Genomic DNA, 21,960 nt, shown 5'->3' on the forward strand with positions numbered 1-21,960 from the left:
ACAGATGACTGCATGAAACAAAACAAACAAACAAACCGGACAGAAATCTCCAAATAATGTCTCAAAAACAAAAGATTAATGTCTCGATATTTATAAAAATGCAACTTTCATCATAAATGATGAGTCAAAGTCAATTAAAAGCAGGCACACAGGGTTGAAACTTGAAAAATGGATTTGTTTAATCCACTGTACATAAGGTAAATTGGGCTGATAGAATTAGTGGATTGCATTCAAACATAATTGTATATCATAGCAACTGAAGACAACATCTTTGTTATCTAACCTGGCTGAGAGGAAGGATGTATAATGAAAACAGCAGTAGACCCAGAATGGAGCCTTAGGGAACACCACAGTTAAAAGTTGATCATGAGCTTCATAAGAGATGTTTGGGTTTTGTGATTGACCTTTTTCAAACCAGCTCTATCAAGGACCATCTATTGTCGTAACACTTTAGGCCTTTTACTTTGTCTCAAATCCGCAGACCTTCAAACAAGTTGCTTTCCTTTTTTTGTTTATTCTCTACACATCCCTTAGAAACACTTGACTGTAATCTGTAGCTACTCATGGTTTTTCTCAATTTCCTGACTCTCCAGGTTGCTTCTTCTTTCCCTTTGGTATGGCACCCAGCACAAAGGGAGCCTTGATGTTCAGTCGGTCCCTCTCTGCCTCCTCATCTTCATCGTAGGGCTCATTGTCATCATCGTCCTCCACATCACTATGGTGGGGAGTGGAGTGGATGGAGGCAGAGGGAGAGGGGGGCACCGAGTAGGGCCGGGGGTAACGGAAACCCTCTGTCTGTGGAGACAAAGGTGTTGTTTCAAATTACTCTGCTTAAGATTTTAAAAAGAATACCATAAGATTTCCTGTCTTACAAGCAGCTTTTTGTTCACATCAAAACCACCCAGAGAGACTTCAGACTTTATACAAAAAGGTTATCCACTTTAGGATTGTTTTGATGTCTTCAGTTGTAGAGTTCATATGCTAGCAAAAAGATGCAGCATCAGAGATCTCTGAATTGTGATTTTTGTCTTTTCTTTTCAAGTTCATGGCCACTTCAACACGTTCTCATACAAAGTTGTCACATGTTGCATTGGACTTCCACATCACCTTATTACATTTTAGGTATTCTTTTGCATCTGCTGTTGACATTCCCCAATGACACTACCGTGATGTCAACAAAAGCACATAGTGGGATGATGCTGCAGGTGGATATGTTTAGGCTACAAAAGCACATGGCAACCAACATGCCAGCCAACATGTTGGCTCAGATGATTAGGATTAGGGGAAGGAGGCACATGGTAAGGTGTAGAAAAAAAAACATCACATACAGACAGAAAGCAAATACCAGACTCCTGCATGAAAGTCTGGGGTTTGTTGGACTTATGTTGACTTATCCACGACTCCTCCCATTCTTGTAGGGTTGAAATCTGTATCAAACCTGAAAATTGTGTATCAGGTAATTTCAGTCTTGCATCAAACAGGAAAGAGCAAAGGTAGAAAGGCGAGTCCTATTCTATATAACTGTACAGGGATTGACGTCAGCACACTCCATGATGATGTCTTGACATTCATCCAAATGTTAGACTGTCAATTAAAGCCTGACAAATGTGGGTAAAATCCTAAGGTATCCACTGCGTGTCAGTCAGGACATGAGGGATTCTTATGTACATGTATATGCAGCTAGAGGCCGACAAGGTTACAAGTCACAGAAAGCTTTTTAATGAGGAGCAGCCAAAAGATGCTTCTCAGTTTGTAGCACCATTTAGATAATCCAAAAGTGTTAAATATTGCACCCAACAAAAAAACAGCCTTACTGGTTAGGTTAGATTAAAGACAAAAAAACATTGCTTGACATAACAGGATACATACTTAACATGATGTAGAGTTCACTTGGTTTCACATGGGACAAGGACACTAGCCCAACCAGCCTTATTATGATGACTTTCACTCTTTTGCAGCCCCTATGATTACATGGGTTGATACAAATTCTGATGCATTACTTTTTGTGAATATACACTGCTGTTGAGTTTTTCAAATTAATTTTTTTGGCATTTTGACTGATATATTTGGCTGATATCTCCAACACTGCAACTCACACCAAAACAACCTAGAAAGGAAAATAGCACTACAGGTAAGAGGAAAAAAATGTATTTTTGATTTGGGGGTGAACTATCACAAGGACTGCATCAAAGGAGTATTTGGGCATTTTAAATGTGAGGGACTACTACACAAAAAGCAGTCGAATTGCATACAATTGGCATCTTACTGCAGATGCAAACTGTAAAAACCATTGCCATGATGAAAATAAGATGACACTGATGCCTCGACAGAGGGACTAATTCTCGTGTTTAGTCACTCATTCAAAACTCCTAGTTTTCTTTAACAGTATTCCTCACCTTTGGAGGTGCCATGGGGTCCATCTTGAACTTGTCAGGGAAAGCTCTGTTTAATGCAAGATGGCGGGCGTGGATATAAAACTGCAAATCAAAAGTCAGCAGAGACATAGATCAGCAACTGAACAACATTTTGACTGAACATCTTGCTTTTGTTTTTCTTCCTCTTTCTAGTTTTTCTTTTGCATCATGAAAAAAAGATGTTTATAAGGTGAGAATATGCTAAAGAAGACTCCCTGTTTCTGTTCCACATTTCAACACATTCTCATCCAAACTCTCATATAGTGCCACTTTGCATCAGACTTGCATGTCTTACATATCACATTTTAAGTATCCTACTGCGTCTGCTTTTGACGTTCCAGGATGGTGCTATTGTGATGTCAGCAAATGCACATGGTGGAATAATGACGCATGTGGTTATGTTTAGACAACATTTTTTCATCCCAACTCGTCACATGGTGCCGCTCTGTCAGTGACCTTGCGCATCTGCTTTTGATGTTTTAGGTATCCTTCTGTGTCAGCTGTTTATGCTCCAGGATGCCATTACCATAATGTCAACAAATGCACATGGTGGGATGACACAGCATGGCCCATATGCTGACACAACAGCATATGGCAACTGAAGTGGTCACGATGGTTAGGATTAAGCAAAAAAGACCCATGTTAAGGTGTAGAATTTTTAAAAAAAACTTACATCCACATGGGAAGCAAACTCTGGACTCCCAAACAAAAGTCAGTTGTTTGTGGGACAAATCCACCTCCCCACCTAACCGCCCTATAAGCGCATTTGCGCACTTAGTATCACATTGTTACCAGCAACATTATTACCTGACACTGTCCTTCAACTTTTCTGTAAAGCCACCTGTGCACGTTGCATGTGGATGCACTTGATGCCGTCCACCCGTCTGCTTGTGTATAATAACAACTTCGCTGGTTCTGTCTGAGTGTGTTGTCGTCTGACACCATTCAGCTGCTTTCCAGTTGGAGCTGAAAGGCGGTTTTTGGCGTCATGCTCATATGCCAAAAGCACTGACAGAGCAAACGTATTTGATGAGTTCGAATTGAGAACAGGCTGGTTTAGACAACACAAGTACATAGCAACCATCACCCTCATGCTCCTTATATTATGTTGCTACCAGCAGTGTTTCAACTTGATGCTGTTCTGTGGCGTATCATGTGCACACAACAGGTTCCATGTAGCCACATTCTCAAGTGACGCCACCCATCCACGCATCATGCTGTCCAGTTGTATGGTTGTCTGACAACGTATAATAACACTGTGAATGGTTCTTTCTGGCCAAATTCTCAGCACATACCATCTCAGTCATGGTTTAAATACAAATGTCTTTCTAACTGTATTAATGCATGCAAACAATTTTATTGATTATTTTTACTATGATTCCTTTATTGTGAACTGTGTGTGCAGATGTGAAAAAGTATTTTGTCTGACAGATGTTGTATTCTGTCTTCTATCAAACATGTATTCTATGCTGGTGCAACAAAAACAGACCCGTCCCAGGTATTTCCAGTCCAGCAGGTCAGACAGCCTCTCAGTTCGGTTCCTCTGGATGATACGCTGGCGCAGAGACTGCTGACAGAAATTGAACATGAACTGGGTCAGCTGGTTACAAGACTCGTCGGGTGAACGGAAACGCCTGTCCACGATATAAACACCTGACAGAGACACAGAGGGACAAAATGAGAAGAGCTGAGGCAGCAATATTACTTATTATAAGACAAAATGTGTGTATGTGTGCGTTTGTCTCCACACCATAGGCCGCAGGGTCGGACACATGCTCCTCCATGAAGCAGCCGAAACCTGACAGGTTGGTGGTCACACTGGGAATGCCCATCACAGTACATTCACCTGGGGGGATAGAATCCAGCTCAGAAAAGCTACAGTATTTTTGTTAGATGTTCTTTACACTTTGGGTCACCAAACGCAAATAATAGGTTACAATGTGAGGTTACCAGGTGTGTATCCCCATGGTTCATAGTAGGAGGGGAACACTCCGAGGTTACAGCCACGGACAAAGTCCTCGTAGTCCATTGGCAGCAGAGGACTGGTGGAGGACAGAAACTCAGGGTGGAAGATAACCTGATACAAAGATGAGGATTAGTAACCACTTGGACTTAGACTTGTCATTAGCTGCAGTATGTGAAACAGTAATATGACCTCAGATGCAATGGTACCTTTCAGCTACTGACATTCCCTCAAACCAAATGTTTCCTCTTATTTACATCAAAAACAAATAATAAAAATCTGCATTCTTTAATTTTGACATATCACTTAGTTTGATTGTTGTGTGCCAATATTACTCTTTTGTAGCTCTGTCATCTGGTAATGCTAGCTCATTCTCATTCATGGTTTATCAAATTGCAATGCTTTTTGGCATGTGATACCAACACCGAAGGCATCCTTTGGCGTCTTAATGAGACGCACTAGACTTTGATTACCTCCAACTTACACCCATATACAGCAATAATAGACACTCAGAGCAAATGTCGTAAAGAGCGAGAGAGTCTGTTTTGGAAAATGGGTCAAACAAACACAGACTTTCACCCAGGACTCTGCTGTTCATGTCCCATGTAAAATCCAAAGTCAGTGCTGTTCTAACGTAAAGTCAGCGCTGTTTTAAATTTATAGTTAAGTAACTTACATCGGTCCGTTACATACTGGCATCAATTTGTGACATATTCATGTCACATTATGTACTTTTCAACGCAAATTGTTTTCCAAGCCTAAGTATTTTTATTTCTGAAACTTAGTATGACCATTGACTCATACATATGACAAAGGGTATGTCTCATGGAGACATCAAATGATGTATTTGGCAGCAATTGACAATAGTGTTTTTTAGTGTGTTTCTTATGTTTATGCATTTATGATGTCAAGTCGTCAACTTGAGTTACGAAATAACATTGTTAGAAATGTTAGTATACTTGCCTGGTATGCTTTATAGAAAAAATAATAAAAAATACCTTTTTCAGTATCCCACTCGTAATTCCGACTTTGGACTGTTATTCATGTGCTCGTAACTCGTAAACTGTAAAAACGATATATCTGAGGAGCATGTGAAGGCAGCGATAGAGCTGCTAGCATGGCTGCAAATTCTTCTTTTCGTTCATCACTTGTTCACATGAAACCCTTGTTGTTCAGACCAAAATATTTTCAAACTTCATCATCACCTGGCAAGTCATGACTAAAAATTCCCATAAACTGACTCCAGAAGAGAACACATTATTGATGTAAGGAAGCGTACAGGACATGCTGTCTACCTTGACTCGATCGTTCCTGGAGTTAAAGAGGCCGATGCGTCTCACATTGGACAGGATGGGATCTTTTGAGTCGTCCAACATGTTATGAGTGGTTACTGGAGGGAGGCTGTGTCTCTGCAAAGACGGGACAGGTCAGTTTGGTTTATGCACTGTGTGTTAGTGTGATGGAATTTATAATTACCCATTTCCATACCTTATAAAATATATCCCAGTCCCAGCCCAGTGGCCACAAGAAACTGTTGGCATTGTGCATACCACACATACGTTTTTGTCTGTTTCCTATGTATTATATCAATGTTCCTAAATTGATATGATATATGCGCTAATTTTTTTCATCAGTTGGCAGAGAAAATGGGGGACTGTTCCAAACAACAAACAACAAAACCATATTAGTCATCGCTTAGTTTCCAGAGACTTTTTAGTTACTAAAATTAGTGTTTTTTAGCGACTTATTACAGTTTTTCCACTGGGGTATTGTGCCATGAAAAGCTTTTGTTTTTGACCGAGACATTGCTGCTACTCCAGTGGTAATTGTACTAAGAAAAGTGGCTGTTTTTTACAGAGACAAAACTACTTTTCCGGTGAGGATTGTGCAAAAAAAATGGTTGTTTTTTACCAAGCTGCTTGGTTGTTGTTTTTTTTTACAGAAATATCTCTGCTTTTCCAGTGGGGATAGTTCCAAGAAAAGCATTTTATTTTACCAAAACCTTGCTGCTCTTCCAGTGGGGATTGTGCTAAGAAAAGCATTCGTTTTTTTTTTTACCAAGACATGGCTGCTTTTCCAGCAGGAATGGTTCCAAGGAAAGTGGCTTTTTACAGAGACATAGACAGCTTCTCAAGTTATGACTGTGCCACCAAAGCTGCTTTGTTAAGCCCAAACATGATCTTTTCTCAACCAAGTGCCTAAACACAACCACATGTTAAACACAGTGTTGTTGTAACGTAACAAAATTTTGAGTTTCAACACATCAGCTTCATAGTAATGTACACATGTAACACATCCATAGTCTGCAGAAAAATACTATTCCAACATGTTTGGTGATTGGATTGACAGTCCATTTAAGATTTATGTCAGCATAATGTCAGTTTAAAGGGGGTCAAGGTCTTGAATGGTGTCCTGATTTGATTTAACTGAATTACTGCACCCTCAAGGACAATAATGCTTGTCTAGTAGTTAATCAATCAGTGGAAGACAAACAGTAGATAAATACAATGTGTGATTCTAGTCAGTTCTTTTCCGCTGGATGTATGCATGTCTGTCTCTAAGGCATGTCAGCTGAATTTCCATGAATGTTAAACATGTTCACATTCATACACTGTATATCACACATATTCAAACACACTTACCTAAAAGAGTTGATTGAGAAGAAATGACCTAATGACTGAGTCAGTGGTCCGAGACCAGTAACCTTTCAGAGTGTGATTCAGTGAAGTATTGATCAGCACAGGCATTATCTAAACCTAATGATATCTGATGAGTGTCACACCACACCACATCACCACACAAAACAATACCAGCAATGCTTCATTTTATTTCATTCTTTCCAGAAAACGAAATGTTGATTCACAGGAAGGTTCCTGGAAGGACAACACTAGAGAACTGTTTGTAATATGAAAAAAAGCAGAATTTTGTTCTCTACAATTTTTATGACAATAATGAGGAAGCCTTTTGGTCGGTGCAGTGTCAGAGGATGAAGATTGTGGGATTGGCTAACTATATGCTGTTCTACAACCATATTTTGTAGACAGCAGATGGAACTTGAAAGGAAGAAAAAAGTTACACTTAAAGCTTAAAGTTAGGCATAATTATGGGCGGACTGCTTCAGAATTGCTTCAAAAGCTGCAGCCTTTGACAACTTTGTTGTGAAAACAGGCTGGCCACTCCCCATAGATCTCCATGTTAGAAATGCCTAACTTTGCAGAAGAAATAACAGAAATAACAGGTTTGCAAAAAAGTTTTGGTCTCTGTAGCTAATTTAAACATCCATGACGATTGCTCAGGGGGTTGAATTTTTGTAAAATTCACTCATATATATTTTTAAGAGATTAGATTTACGTATTATTTAAGGGCGGGGCCTCTTGAGTGACAGGCTGTCTACAAGGCATCAATCCAATCTCTGCCCTCACGTCCAAATATGGTCTTTTCTGGCTCCAAAAAACTAAGATGGCAAGACTCCAGAATGGCAGTCCACAAACCAACCGGTGACTTCACAGAAGCTACATCAATTATTTATAAAGTCAGCGTGAGGACCACGCAGGACAGTCTGGCCTCATTTGCAGTGTCTTTTGTCCCCCCCAGTCTTAACTAGCCTAATGTTTGTTGTAGTCTCTGTATGTTCTGTTGTGACAACTCTGACTCTATATTTTCTCTTGCTCACTTATGTTTTATCAGGATGGACAAATGAAAAAAAAAAAATAAGGAAGAGAAAATCTCCAGTACCTGAGTAGCGTAGATGGCTCTCTTCATTATGGTGAAGTCATCTCGATCCAGAATGGAGTTCATGTCGGGGATCTGCCCTCTGAGGACAGCAAACAATAAAACATGGAACATACAGAATTATCACCATTCATCACTGAGAGCCGGTGTTGATGTACGCAGTGTAAAATCAATAAAGCTATAGGTTCATTTACAGAGTCCATTTACTTACTTTAACAGAGCATCATACAGCTTTTTACCAAACTTCTCCTTCACTGTGTGAGCTGTGTCCCTGTGAAAAACATATGGAAACCTTTAGAAATGTACCTTTTTTATTCACCATTTACTCCAAACTTATGACCTCATCTCATGAAAAGTGGTGAGACCACTGTGTTTTGACCAGGGAGAGCCCAACAAAAGGCAAGTTGTTTTTTTTTTTTTACTCAGAAATTGTTGTATTTCTGTCACGACAGTGCCAAATAAATAAATAAATATTAATAATATTTTTTTGTTTTTTTTTTTTACTGAAAAATCAGTGTCTCCACCAGGGATAGGGCCATGAAGAGAATTTTTTTTAAACCGAGAAATATCCTTATTTCCACTGTGGATAAATCCACATAAAGCAATTTTTTTTACAGTTACATTGCTGCGTTTCCACCAGGGACAGTATCACAAAAAGTGGCCCTACTGAGAAGATGCTGTATTTCCACAAAAGCAAATGTATTTTCCAGAGACAGACTGTGTTTCCTGACGGGATTATGTCGTCAAAGCAGGTATTTTAAACCAAACATGATCCTTTTTGACTTTGTGTGTGTGTGTGTGTGTTTGTGTGTGTGTGTGTGTGTGTGCTTAAACCTAATCACACATTAACTACAGCCTTGTTCAAAGGTAAAGTTTCAACGTATTCACTTCATAATAATGTACAAATGTAACATATCCATGGTTTGCAAAGACATACAATGCCAACATTTGCTCTGGCAGTTGGGTCTGTTCTTGTACTGGACTGTTATATGTAAACAACATCAGGACATACCAGAGCTGCTTGCGTACTGCCTGTCCCTTCAGTGACTCTACATTGAAGTTGTTGGTTTTAGCTGGCATGATGAAAAAAACTACCACCGTCACATCATTTCTGTGGACCTGTGGAGAGAGTGAAGAAGGAAAAAAGAAAGTGGGATGAATTAGTGTGTTGGACTGGAATGCATGCTGAAGAAGTAACACTTGTAGTTTATCTTATCAAGGTTGTAAGGGTTTTGAAGGTGTACTTTTTGCACATTTAATGCTTACAGCAGAGTGCTACTGAATGCACAAGAGTGAAGGACCTCACCCTCAGCAGGTAGTTGAGTCTGGACAGTGACTCAAGGAAAATATCAGCTCCTTTGTTGGAAAACTCATAGCGTCCGGCGATGAAAAAGAAGAGGGTTTTGTCCAGGTTGAAGTCCAGATGACTAACAGATGAATAATTACAGTAAGACTTAAGAGCGAAACAACAAGATGAGTCAGAGCTAAATGAACAAACTGAACCCACCCATAGAAGTGTCCTCTCACAAACTCCTGGATGCGGGCCTTGCTGGTGGAGTGCAGGTTCTGAAACTCATGCATGGCCGAGAACTTCTTCACATTGAGCCCATTTGGGGTCACGACATCTGTACCATCAACACAGCAAGGAGAGAGCTTTAGTGGACAAATAAATAACTGGTAAGTTTGACCTTATGGTGATGCTAAGGCTTCATCCTCTGGGGACCATAAACGTTGAACTTTAATATTAATCTGGCTGGTGGTTCTGTCTGAATCTGGAAAAGGGGTAAACCTCCTGCAGACTGTGAGGTTTCAGCAATCTCATACCTTTAGTGCAAGCTACACTGTGAAACATGGATCTTGATAAACTTGGGTATGACATCAAGTTTGATGTGTGCAGATTGTGCAAGGACATCAGCCACTGAATTGCAGGCTACGACGTACGTCCATCAATGTCAAACACAAAAACAAAACATTGTCAAGGTGCGTCATCCATCTACGCTGCTGTAGTGGTAAAAACAACATGTAAACAAAAAAATGGAGCTCTTGTCATAGTGGCATTTATGTGTCTCAAAAAACTCAGAAGAAGAGGAGGAGGAGAATGTGGAGACAGCTAGGGAAAAGATCCCAACTTGGCATGCCAGTTTTGCAATAAGAGCTCAAAGTAAGATATTAGTATCTATTAGCATTTAGCAGAGCCGCACTGATGAGTGCATCATTTTATGCTGCATTTCTGATGGTTGGTTAGTAGATGCATGTCATAACAGCAATCAGTAAGATGATCATCCTAAATTTCTGACACTGTCAGAATTTTATCGCAAGCTGTCCTTGATCCTAAGACCGTGACAACGGCCATCCTTAAACTTCTCTCACTGGGCAACAGAAAACCATCGTTTTAGAGCCATGACCAAAGATAGACACATTTCTTTTACGGTGGTCATCATTTGTCTGAAACAGCCCAAAATTGCACAGTGTATACTGGGCCTTTGTTGTACGATTAGACCAACTGATCGGCATCACTATCCTTAAAGTAAAACTCAGTTGGGATTGAGGTACAACAGTGAAAAGTGTCCCCCACCTGGCGTCCTGTGCAGCATGTGGCTGGCCTCCACAGCGGTGATCTGGGAAACTGTGGTGAAGACGTGAGCACAGTGGACCGCTGCTCTCTCCAAGCAGTAACGATGGTAGATCTGCCGCTCACCCGCCTCCTTGTCTATGTTGAACTACAACACACAGATCAGTACAAAGTGAAGGGCAATTTCAAGGATTCTTATTTTGAACCTTGTAGGTTTAATGCAGAATTAATTAGCAAAAAACATATTCAAGCACTGAATGTAAGACTATGAAATATAACAGCAAACTCTTTTACCAACAGGAAGTAATGCAAGCGTGTACATAAAGATGTCAGTCAGACTGCCACTGTGACATCCTAATGCTAATTAAACTTCAAAACTTCGAATTGATTTTCTAAGTACAGAGGGTACAGAGTACAACTACTTTATTTGTTACATGAAACAAAAAAGATGAGTATTATTTTTCCCATTCATTTTTTCTTAATTTACAATGTGTATCTCTAGTACCTAATACAGCTCTTGGGTTCCATATTCTGCTTCATTTCCTCTTTCCCAGCTGCATAGTGTACCACAGTCAACAAAAGTGGAAATGCATATTATTAATATGAGTCCTTTGATGTAATAGATGTTACATTCCTCTGGACTTCCTGTTCAAGCTTATAAACACCACATCTGTCAATTACCCATTCAGCCAGTGAGTGGCCTTTAGCTCCACGCTGACCTTTAGGATGTGGGCAGAGCAGAGCCAATTACAAACACCATGCTGACCCCCTCCACACACAACTCAACACCACTAATGATGCTCTAAGTGCTGTAAAAGACTGTGAATTTTTAGCCCGAACCTTTGAATGTGAAAATGAATCTGATGGACTATGTGCATGTGTGTGTGCAAGTTTGGATTTTGTTGAAGTGTTTGCATGTGGGTCACAATCAAATGCATATTGCTGTTTTTATGGTTGATTTTAATATGTTGTTCATAAGGAGATATGCGGGAGATCTCTAGGTCCAAATGTGATCATCACTCAAGAGAAGTATGAAAAAAAGAGTTTTGTTTTTGCTTACAGATAGAAGATAGAGTGAATCGTGTTGATTTTATGTGTTATTTTTCTTGATGGATGAGTTACATGTATATTATATTTTCTATCCTCTTGACATTTTCAAAACCTGTGGAATGCTGTAGCTCTAAATACTGAACCACCCACTCACTCACTCACCCACCACACACCCACCACACACCCACACACCCACATACACACACACACACACACACACCACACACACACACACACACACACAACACACACACACACACACACACACAAAATAAATAAAATAAAAAATGTAGTTACCAGGCTGCTTCAAAATTTTAAGTTGTTTGAATTCAGAAGACAAATTGAGATTATTTTGTAAGGATTAAATTATTCATATAATTCTCATATTATTATATTATTATTCTATATTATTATTATTATTATTATTATTATTATTATTATTATTATTATATTGTCTTTTTTTCTCATTTACTAACCTTTTCTCTAACTATATTTTGTACAAGATTATGGATGTAGATGTCTTCACATCTTCTTCAATATGTTATGTCTATTGTTTGGATTGTATTAATGTTTCAACTTATTTTATTGTATTTATACTGTTTTCTTCTTTTGTCATTCGTAGGAGCAAGTGAGTTTTATTTTTTATGCCTGACCCATCTTACAGCATTAACCTCCCCCAAAAAAATTACAAACAGTCCTTATCCCCCCCAACTACCAAAGGGAGGCGGCGCTGCAACGAGGTGCATGCACAGAACACAGAGTCCAGTTAAACTCTGACTGAGGTGTTTACATGACTTATAGCTCGACTTCCAATCACTTTATCTGGGTGTTTAGTCCAGTTTCAAGAAATTCAATTTAGTCAGTTTTAGGCACACTAACATGTTCACAGTATTTTAAAAGTCCACTTTTAACATCATGTAAACATCCTGACTGTGTAAACCATGACAACAGTATAATGCTATAATGTGCCCCCACCAGGTAATGTGGTGTCAAAGAGGTTGTGGTTATTTTGTGTATTTCTGTCAGATCAGGTTGCCGTGTAAGCACAAAATTAACAGAATTCAGGAAGCCAGATTTAACTCAAAGTCCCCTTACAAAGCAAGGCCTCCAGAGAACACAATGCAGGAGCTGCATCGTCACCTTTAATAATAATTCAGCAAAAGCTTTGTGTACATATTTGTTGCTCTAGCCTCCAGCAGTGACAGTATGTGGATGTGTCTATGTACCGCAAGCATTACCCACCCTCCTGACCTCTCACCTTGTCCAGGTTGTTGTAAAAGTCGGCATTCCCAGCACAGAGGTATCGTCCCAGCAGGGTGGCGTGTGTGGTGAAGACCGTTGCCATGGGAATCTTGCGGGAGCGAGACAGAATAACCCCTGGACCCGCCTGCCACTCATGGAAATGGCTGATGACATTAGGTTTGTCTCCCAGCTGGTCTGTTAACTGGAAAACAAAAGATGCATTTGGGCTGGAAATAGTGTCTACCTTAGGTCATACTGAAACCTAATCCTGTTTCCACTGCAGGGACTCTGAAGTAGTTTTACAGGGTCTCGCCCATTGGTGCATGTTCCCACTGCAGGAATAACCCCTGTATGATAATTTTTGAGAACGTTTACAGGGGCGAGACAAGTTTCTGCCTTGTGGGAGGTATTTCAGTACCCAGGAAAACTGCTGGGTGAGGCATTGGTTGATGGCATGGGTTGATGTTTAGGTAGAAAGTCAGAAGACGAAGAAAAAGAAGATAAAAAAGACATCAACAAAACTAGTGCAATTTTAACCAAGCAGAAAAAGAAGGCAAAGAAGAAGAAGACAAAGATGACAACAAAGAAGAAGACAACGGCCAAGACAACAATCAAGATAACAACCAAGAGGACGAAAAAGAAGATGACGATGAAAAAGAGAAGACGAAAGGGTAAGGCGTGAAGATGAAGTAGAAGAAAGTAGAAAAGACGACATTAGAAAAATATGGAGATGAAAACGCAGAAGAAGACGAAGTAGAAGAAGACAAAGGAAAAGGAAAAGACGAAGAAAAAGACAGAAGACGACGAAGAAGAAGAATGAAACCCTGGTAGAATGATTACATCAGGTCATGAGTCCAGTGGGTCCTACTGGGGACCTACACTGCAAATATAGACATAAAAGCTGAGAGGACTGACTACGAGTCCTGTAAATGTTCCTGTCTCCTAGGTGTTATCCCGCAATGCAGCCTAGTTCTCGCAATGGAAACACACCTTAACTGCATCAGGATATTTCACAGTTTTGTAGCCACAAGTAGCAGTAGAAGGTGAAAGGCTGACATTTCGGGAATTCACTGAGAAACAGTGCGCTGAACAGTAACTTGAATGCCATCTGACCTCTTTGAAGAACCAGGCGATGAGGGAGCCCAGGATGAGCGCGTCGTTGGCCTCTCGGTCGTCGTAGGGTAAGCCTATGTTGCAGGTCTCCCACAGGTCCCCCTTCCAGCGGTCCAGGTTCCAAGCAGCTGAGCCAATGTCAAAAAGGATCACAAAGGGGCTGCCCTCGATCAGCCAGCGGCCAAAATGAACCTGCAGCATCAACATCAGCAAAGTAGGCCCAGTGAGAGAGGTTCCACTTTAAAATCTATTTTTTCTACTTTAAAATCTACTCCTATTAACATGTACCATTGAGGGACACAAAAGACCATAAGGAGATGAAAAGGAACCGCAAAAAAGACACACAATAACTGCAAAAAGTGGCAAAACAACCACAAAGAGACAAAAACAAACGCACTAAATAATAAAGAAAAAAAATGCTAAACCACCACAAAATTTGTGTGTCTTGGTTTTATAGGAGATGGTCCTTTTGCATATATGTGCCCAGGGGCCTGATGACTCTCAATCTGCCCATGGCGCCTATAAGCAATTTCTTACTCATACTAAACAGCTGACATTTTCCTGGCAAGTAACAGTGGTAGAAAAAGTCCTCAGTATGTTTGCTAAAGTAGAGGTATCTCTTCATGTTAGGATGGATCACTGAATGGGCCTATTGGGCTCAGGCCAAGGTGTCAGGGTGGGGGGGCCCTGGGGGCTATTGTCCGCACTGTCTCATTGTCTCACCCATGCTTACATGTAGTACTTCTTTGGTAAAATTCAGAGTTCTGGGTATTCAGAGTCCCCACATTTAAGATTTCTACTTCAGGAAACCACAGTTGGGCATATATTTGTTGATTTGGCATTTCCAGTGCTATACACTGTAAGACTTATAATGTGTAAGCTATTTTTGTAGTTTGCCATTTTTCATCAAATAAAATAATTTATTGTACATCATTTTATGCAAATATTCCTCTTTGAGATCTTATGTGGTCAGGCTCAGATGGCAGCTTCGCCTGAATTTTGCAGTTTTGAAACATGATGTGCTATTCTCAAAAAATCCTGGACTCATAAAGGTAGTGAAGTACAAAAAGTTCTGACTCAAGCTTTCAGCAGACACTGCCAATAGCACAAAAAAAATGCCCACTGTATAATTTGTCTCTACTCCTGGATCATCATAGTCTCTCTGGTGCATTACAGCCATCTAGTGGCCACTGATTGGTAGGTAGACTGCAGAAGTCCCCTCAGTGAGAGTTTGGTCAACAGTAATGTGCACAGTACACAGCAATACTGTTCAGATGGAAAAAATAAAGGAATCCCTCATATATTTGTTTCTACATTTATTTGGTTCTTTTTATCCCCATTTGAGTTGGTAATTTTCAGTCAAGTGGATTAATTTGGGGTCACTAAAAAACAGGAGAACTTCGAGTTTCAGAAGAAGTGAAGTGTATCATATTTTTATATTATTTACAGTAGCTGTGTGTCTTGTGTTTAAGGTTTTATTGCTCTTAGAGCTTACTTAACTTAGTGAATCTGATAATCAAATGAACCAAACAAAACTATAAGAGTTTTCATTTACGATATTTTGAAGAACATATTGATACCTTAGATACTAAACACAAAAACTAGATAGATACTAAAAAAAGGATCAGGAGTATAGATTACTATCTTATGAGATGCTACATAATTCAAAAGTGTTACTCAAATATATATAAACAATGGGCCTTAAGAAGCAACATTTTCTTGATTTTCCCTTAATTTTCTTTTAAGAGAAAAAAAATAAGAGAAGTAAACTCCAGGGGCCCCCTAACATTTCCAACCATCCAAAATGGTCTTACCCAGTTGTGCTCCACGATGAATCCCACGTGAGTATAAATAAGCATTTAGCAGAGGTTACACCCCCTAAAATCTATGTAAGGGCAATGAATACAAGCCCAATTCTTTACCAAGAATGAACCACTTCCTGACATACATTAGAAATAACACACTTTGTCCAACACACACAAACACTCACTGTCTCCTACCTGGCAGCCGTTGTGGATGAGAGCGTCCATGGCCTTCCTGATGGCGGGGTTGGGCGGCTCACAGCCCTCCACCTGGGTCTTAAAGTTGTGCTCGAAGTAGGGCCCCATCATGTAGTAGTTCTCCCCCCATTCATCCACAGTGATCTTGGCTTTGGTCTGGATCACTGTGTAGATTCCACACAACTGCAGGTGCATATACAGAGAGACAGAGTGGAATACATAGCTCGGAAGTTGCATTTCTAACTTAAGTGCTGTGTAGTGATATTTAAATATGATTGTAACGTCACTGACTAAGATCACAGAGAGGCTGTTTTACATTTGGGACCCCCTGTCCTAGATCAGCATAAAAGTCAAAGGTCAGATGGTCCTCACAGATCAAACAGGCTTATATTTGGGACAGGCAGCTATATGGGACAGGCTTTTAATTCCTTCACACAATTGTTTTTTTGCTCAGCAAAGATGGAAAAAAGACAAGATTATTTAAATAACCTTATGAGACCTGGACCAGAACAAGAAATGGACTGAAAAAAAAGCTTAAAAATTATAATAATTCCCTTAAATAATTTTAAATACACACATATACTAATCTCTTTTTTCCTGTCTTTTTTTTTACTATGCCAATAATATTCTCTTCTTCAGTGCTCACAGTTTTCAGAAAAATTACCAAGCTAATGATCTGTGTAGCATAAAAATGAACTGCGTGTCATGTCCTGTAACCTGTCTTATCTGATGTGGTAACGATTTATGAAATGCATTTTGTAAATGTTTGTATTTAGGACTCATTTTGGCTGACGACATGTATCACTGACTGACAAGGAAATGTTACATGGATAATCTGAAAGTATTGATCCTGTCGTTTATTTTATATTTTATATGTAATTTTATCTTATTACGTGGATGTTTATATTCATTACTTTACTATTTTATTTTTTCTTTTCCTATTTTTGTTATTATGCATATTATAATTTTTAAAATTATTAATTTGATTATTAATTTTAATTATTATTATTATTATTATCAAATTAATCATGTATGTATTTAAATTTGTATAATCTGTTAATATTATACTTATTACTTTTTGCTTACTACTTTGTCATTATTCATTTATTTTTTTTGCCTGTGGGAATGTGTGTTTGTATGAGGGGATCTATATTTGTACAATGATGTACATGTTTACACTTGAAATTTCAATAAAAAATCTTACACCTGATCTTGGGGGTTGAGGTTGAGACAGAGTGTATGTGTACACAAATTCCAGCAGATGGCAACATTTAGGTCCATAATATTCATAAAGAATAAATTCAGCAACAAAAGAGTGAAACAAACTGAAATGGTCCTCACATAAAGTTATTAGTTCAGCAAATTGCAAAAAAAATGTAAAAGGTGACAAGAAAATGGCCTTAAAATGAGCTTCTGGGGGAAAAATGTCCAGAAAACTATATGTATAATCATTGCTACTATATATTTTAAATTATGTTACAGAAAAAAATATGTATGTACTTTTTTTTTTTCCTTCTAGGCATTTGGGTCATTTTCTTGTTTGTCATTGTGTTTGTTTTTTTTACTTTCCTTTTTTTTGTGTGTGTGCCACATCTTGTTAAAATGCTTATTGCTTGCTACCCATGATTTGTTTTTTTGGTTGTTTTTTTTTTTTTTTTTTTAAATAAGTTAAACCAATATGCTCAGGTTTTAAGTGGAATGCATTTTGTAAAAACTTTTTTTTATAGCTAGCCTAAATTGTATTTGTATTGAATCCTTTAGAAACTTCAAATGCAGTTTCAAGAAAGTTGTTCTGAAAAAGTAAATGTGCCATAAATCCATATTTGGAGCTACTAAGAGTGGTTCAGTTGTCTCAAGACAAAACTTAAATTCAGAGTGTTTATGCGGTTGACTCTGGAATTTGGAAATCAGGAAATCTTAAATCTCAAATTTTATCACTACTCCCTCAAAACTACTAACTCACTTGAACAAATAAACCAGAGTCAATATCTGAGACAGACAGACAGAATTTTCTATTTTGTAACAGACCAAAACATGTGGGAATGTTTATCCCAGTCTCTCACGTGGCGACAAAAAGACAAATATTGATAGAAATGACCATCAGTGACGTCTAAACTGCATCAGAGAGCAGGCGTTATATAAGGCTGAGGCCAGAGAAAACAGCAGAATGGACAATAACCTCTGAACTGTTTGACAACATGACCATGGGCTAAATTCATAATACAATATTAATAGCATATATGTACACTCAAAGAAATTATTTGACCTTTTGTCAGGTTTATATCTTACAATTACATATAACATTTCCATCCAATAAAGACAAAAAAAAGGACAATTTTTGTAATAATCAGTCACAATCAATGTTACTGCTAATCATTTACATATACCAGGCTGTGATAATAAGAAAAAATAATTTTAAAAAAATGTACTTAGCATGTGGTATAATAAAAATAATAATAATAATAATTCATTTTTGTGTTTGTTTGTTTGTTTTATCTGAAAAACTGGCATTGTGTCAAGAACCTGGCATTGAAAGGGTTAAAATTCTGAAAATTAAGGAATATTTTGTATTTATGATTAGGACTGATGCTGGTTACAAATTAAATCAAGGAAAGTAGAAAATAATCTGATAAAAATAATATATAATAAATCAATATTTATATAATAATAATATATAATAGAATAATATATATATATAATTTTTAAAGCTTGATTTTAAAAAAGCACATTCTGTGCGTTGGGTGATACAAGTGTGTGTAATATTAAAGTGGGATCCCAGGGTTTAATTGATAAATTATGTTATTGTTGATTAACTTTGAAATACCTAAAATATATTAACAGTAATCACATATTAGCAAAATTAGATCAATTCTATGAGCAATAGTAATAAAAAATTGTCATAGTCTATTCACCTCAGTATTATTTGATTTCATTATTTAGGCCTAAATGGTGCTTTTTGCTTCATGTTAGAAATATTCGATTAAATCAGAAATTCGAAAATTTTGACTAAAAAATGCCTTTATCTGTATGTTATAGTGGTGCTGAAACCAAAACCTATATTGATTGCTACACACATCCCCCAAAGAGGTCATGACCTCAGCATCATCAGCAGTACTGCTCAGTCTCTGTCAAGGCTGAAGTATAATATCAATAATTATTATGAATGCTGACTCAGCATGACACACTGTCACTAACACAAAGTAACAAACAATATATTTTGACACGTTATCCATTAACATATTCATCCAGTTTGCTCACTGTCAGTTTTTGCTTTATTTTTATGGTTTTACACATGACTATTCCTCCTTTACCACTTATCTGCCGTTTAATATTTAACTCTTCAGACGGAGCAGACTCTGTCTCCGTGCTCACTCGATTTCAATGTTTGCTCTTTGAGGGGTAAAGAGGCACAATTTTACACGAAATAGTTCCAATACTGCCAAACAGACAGACTATAAAAGGGCCAAGTTACTATCACTGGTGGACATATTTCATGTATTAATTTTGACAAATTTATCTTTTTATTATATATATTTTTACAATTATATATTTTTATCTTCAGATAAATCACGCAGTGTCTTGACAAAGTGACTTACTGTTTTCTCTTAACCCTTTGAAACCTAAGCAAATTAGCTTGATTTCTTTCAAAAACATGGAAAGAAGGCAAGGACCAACTAAAGATGAAATAACTCAAAATCACACAAAATTAGTTTTAAAAAAAGTACAAGGACATTACCTGAAAATTAGCGACAAAAAAATAAGAGTTAAGAAAAAGCAAGACAATTACCTAAAGTTTGCACACTTAAAAAAATATTTAAAAAGAGCTGAGGAAATAACCTTTTAAAAATGCTTAGGAAATAATAATAATCTAAGTATTTTTTGCAGTTTGAGAAATGTTCCTTGCCAAGTTGCTCATTCCCTTTTCCCCCATGTTTTCATAAAAAATCAAATCAATTTGCTCAGGGTTCAAAGACTTAAATACTTGTGAAAGGCATCTGAGCCCAGCACAAGAAAAGGGATGTCCATTCAGGTTTCAAAGGGTTAATTATGGTTAATTATTTCATTTCAAATGTAGACTATATTCAAAAAGTGTACTTGAACTGATCGTATTGTGGAAATGTAAAATATTCCCACTGTGTCATTTTGCAATACTTTGGAAAAAGGCCCTCTGTAGCTGAACTCATGCTTACTGCCAGAATACATCTATTCAAACATGTCATTTCTTCAGAAATCATTAAACCTGTGATCTGACCTTTGTTGGTGACCTCCCAAGCCACCTCGAAGAGCAACAGGTCCTCCACAGGCAGCTCGTCTTCCTCCCAGGACGGCAGCACCCCGCTCAGGGACGACATTGACAGGGACCGTGACAGCGGCATCTTAAAACGTCCAGGGATCCAACAGACACTGTATGTGTTTTAGAGCTGTTGCAGTCTGTGGATAAATCCTTCAAACAAGCCTGCATGTGGAGGTCCTGGGCTCGGCTGGGACAGTCCTCCAGGGCAAGATAAAAGGGACTGATGGGGGCAAAGAGCTTCCACCCCGCCTACTGAGGCTGACCTCCAGGAGGGGACGTTCCATACACATATACACACATGTCAGGGTGATTGTGAAATGTTGATGAATGAAAGCTACCCACCAGGACAAGAGGAAACACCCCCAGTGACAAAAAGTGCCAGAATATTCTCTGTAGTGCCCAAGCTCATCTGAGGTGGACTTGCACAAAGTGGAAAAGTGTGCTCTGGTCTGACAAATCCACATTTCAAATTGTTTGTGGAGATCATGGTAGTTGTGTTCTCAAGTAAAAAGGACTAGTAAAAGTAAAAGGACTACCCAGATTAATTCCAGCACAAAGGTCAAAGCCAGCATCTGTGATAGTATTGGGGTGTGCTCATTCCCATGGCATCGTGGGTAACTCTCACATTTATGAAGGCCCCATGAATGCTGAAAGGTACATACTGCCAAGCAAAAACTGGCAAAGGACTCACAAAACACCGTCATAGACTTGGTTAAAAGTTCAAGTTCAGGCTCAGGTGCATACACGGGTGATCAGTCACACAGGCAAAAGTATCCAAATCAACTGGCTAAAAAGGGTCAAAAGGCGAAAACTGTCCAACATACACTTACAAGTAACACAAGGAAAACTCTGGAGCTCTCACTCGAAGGTAAAGACTATCAACAAAGGAGGGTTAGACATGGAATCATATTCTCTTAGACAAGGGAGACACAGGAGAAACACATAAGGGCGTGGCAAGTAATCACAAAGGAGAGAAACTTGACAGGATGCAGAATCTGAAATGTGATGACACAATGAGCCTTGTGCAGCAACATTCACTTAAATGCCTCATACATTTCTCTTAATTTTCTGGTAGGAGAAAATAAGTCAACATCAGATGCACCAGCACTCTTAACCACCCAAATCTGTTCTGACCAAGTGTGCTCAATGATCATAAGTAATCTCTCAGCACAGGTAAAGCAGAAGCCTGAAATGGTTTTCATAAAAAAAAATGTTTCAGCTGCACTTGTAAATGTTCACAATTCGGGTTTGTGCACAAAAACCTGAATTATCAAGTTATCTAATAACAAAAATGGAATTTAAAAAAATACAGATTTTCCCTCTGAATTGTACTAATTTTTTCTTACTTTTGAAAAGCAAAAATATGAAAATATTGGTGAATCCACAAAATCAGTGGGTACTAACAAAATAAGAAAAAACTCTGGATATGAGCAAAAATTCAGAAAATGAGTTTTATATAGTCTCTTGCATGAGGCCCATTGTTTCTTGCATGAGGGCCATTGGCTACCAAAATAAAACAGGAAACATGCAGATGACAAATAAGCAAGATTTCAGGGAGCTTGACAGGTCATGACACATGA

The 21,960-nt window shown here is 38.4% G+C and overlaps 1 protein-coding gene across 1 annotated transcript; it reads right to left on the bottom strand.

Annotated features, from left to right (window-relative positions):
• Nucleotides 1–154: 154 nt before the first annotated feature.
• gys2 (glycogen synthase 2) lies at nucleotides 155–20,582 on the bottom strand. The gene is made up of 16 exons (XM_042510932.1): nucleotides 20,339–20,582; nucleotides 16,087–16,268; nucleotides 14,087–14,278; nucleotides 12,990–13,175; nucleotides 10,685–10,829; nucleotides 9,617–9,734; nucleotides 9,416–9,536; nucleotides 9,122–9,228; nucleotides 8,321–8,380; nucleotides 8,113–8,191; nucleotides 5,673–5,786; nucleotides 4,365–4,491; nucleotides 4,165–4,260; nucleotides 3,904–4,067; nucleotides 2,397–2,477; nucleotides 155–795 (listed from the first exon to the last, which is right to left on the bottom strand). Exons 1-16 carry the CDS (start codon nucleotides 20,460–20,462, stop codon nucleotides 574–576), a joined length of 2,118 nt encoding a protein of 705 aa, XP_042366866.1. The 5' UTR covers nucleotides 20,463–20,582; the 3' UTR covers nucleotides 155–573.
• Between the last annotated feature and the right edge of the window lie 1,378 nt (nucleotides 20,583–21,960).

The sequence above is a fragment of the Plectropomus leopardus genome, chromosome 22 (assembly GCF_008729295.1).
Source record: "Plectropomus leopardus isolate mb chromosome 22, YSFRI_Pleo_2.0, whole genome shotgun sequence".
In the NCBI taxonomy this organism is placed as follows: Eukaryota; Metazoa; Chordata; class Actinopteri; order Perciformes; family Serranidae; genus Plectropomus; species Plectropomus leopardus.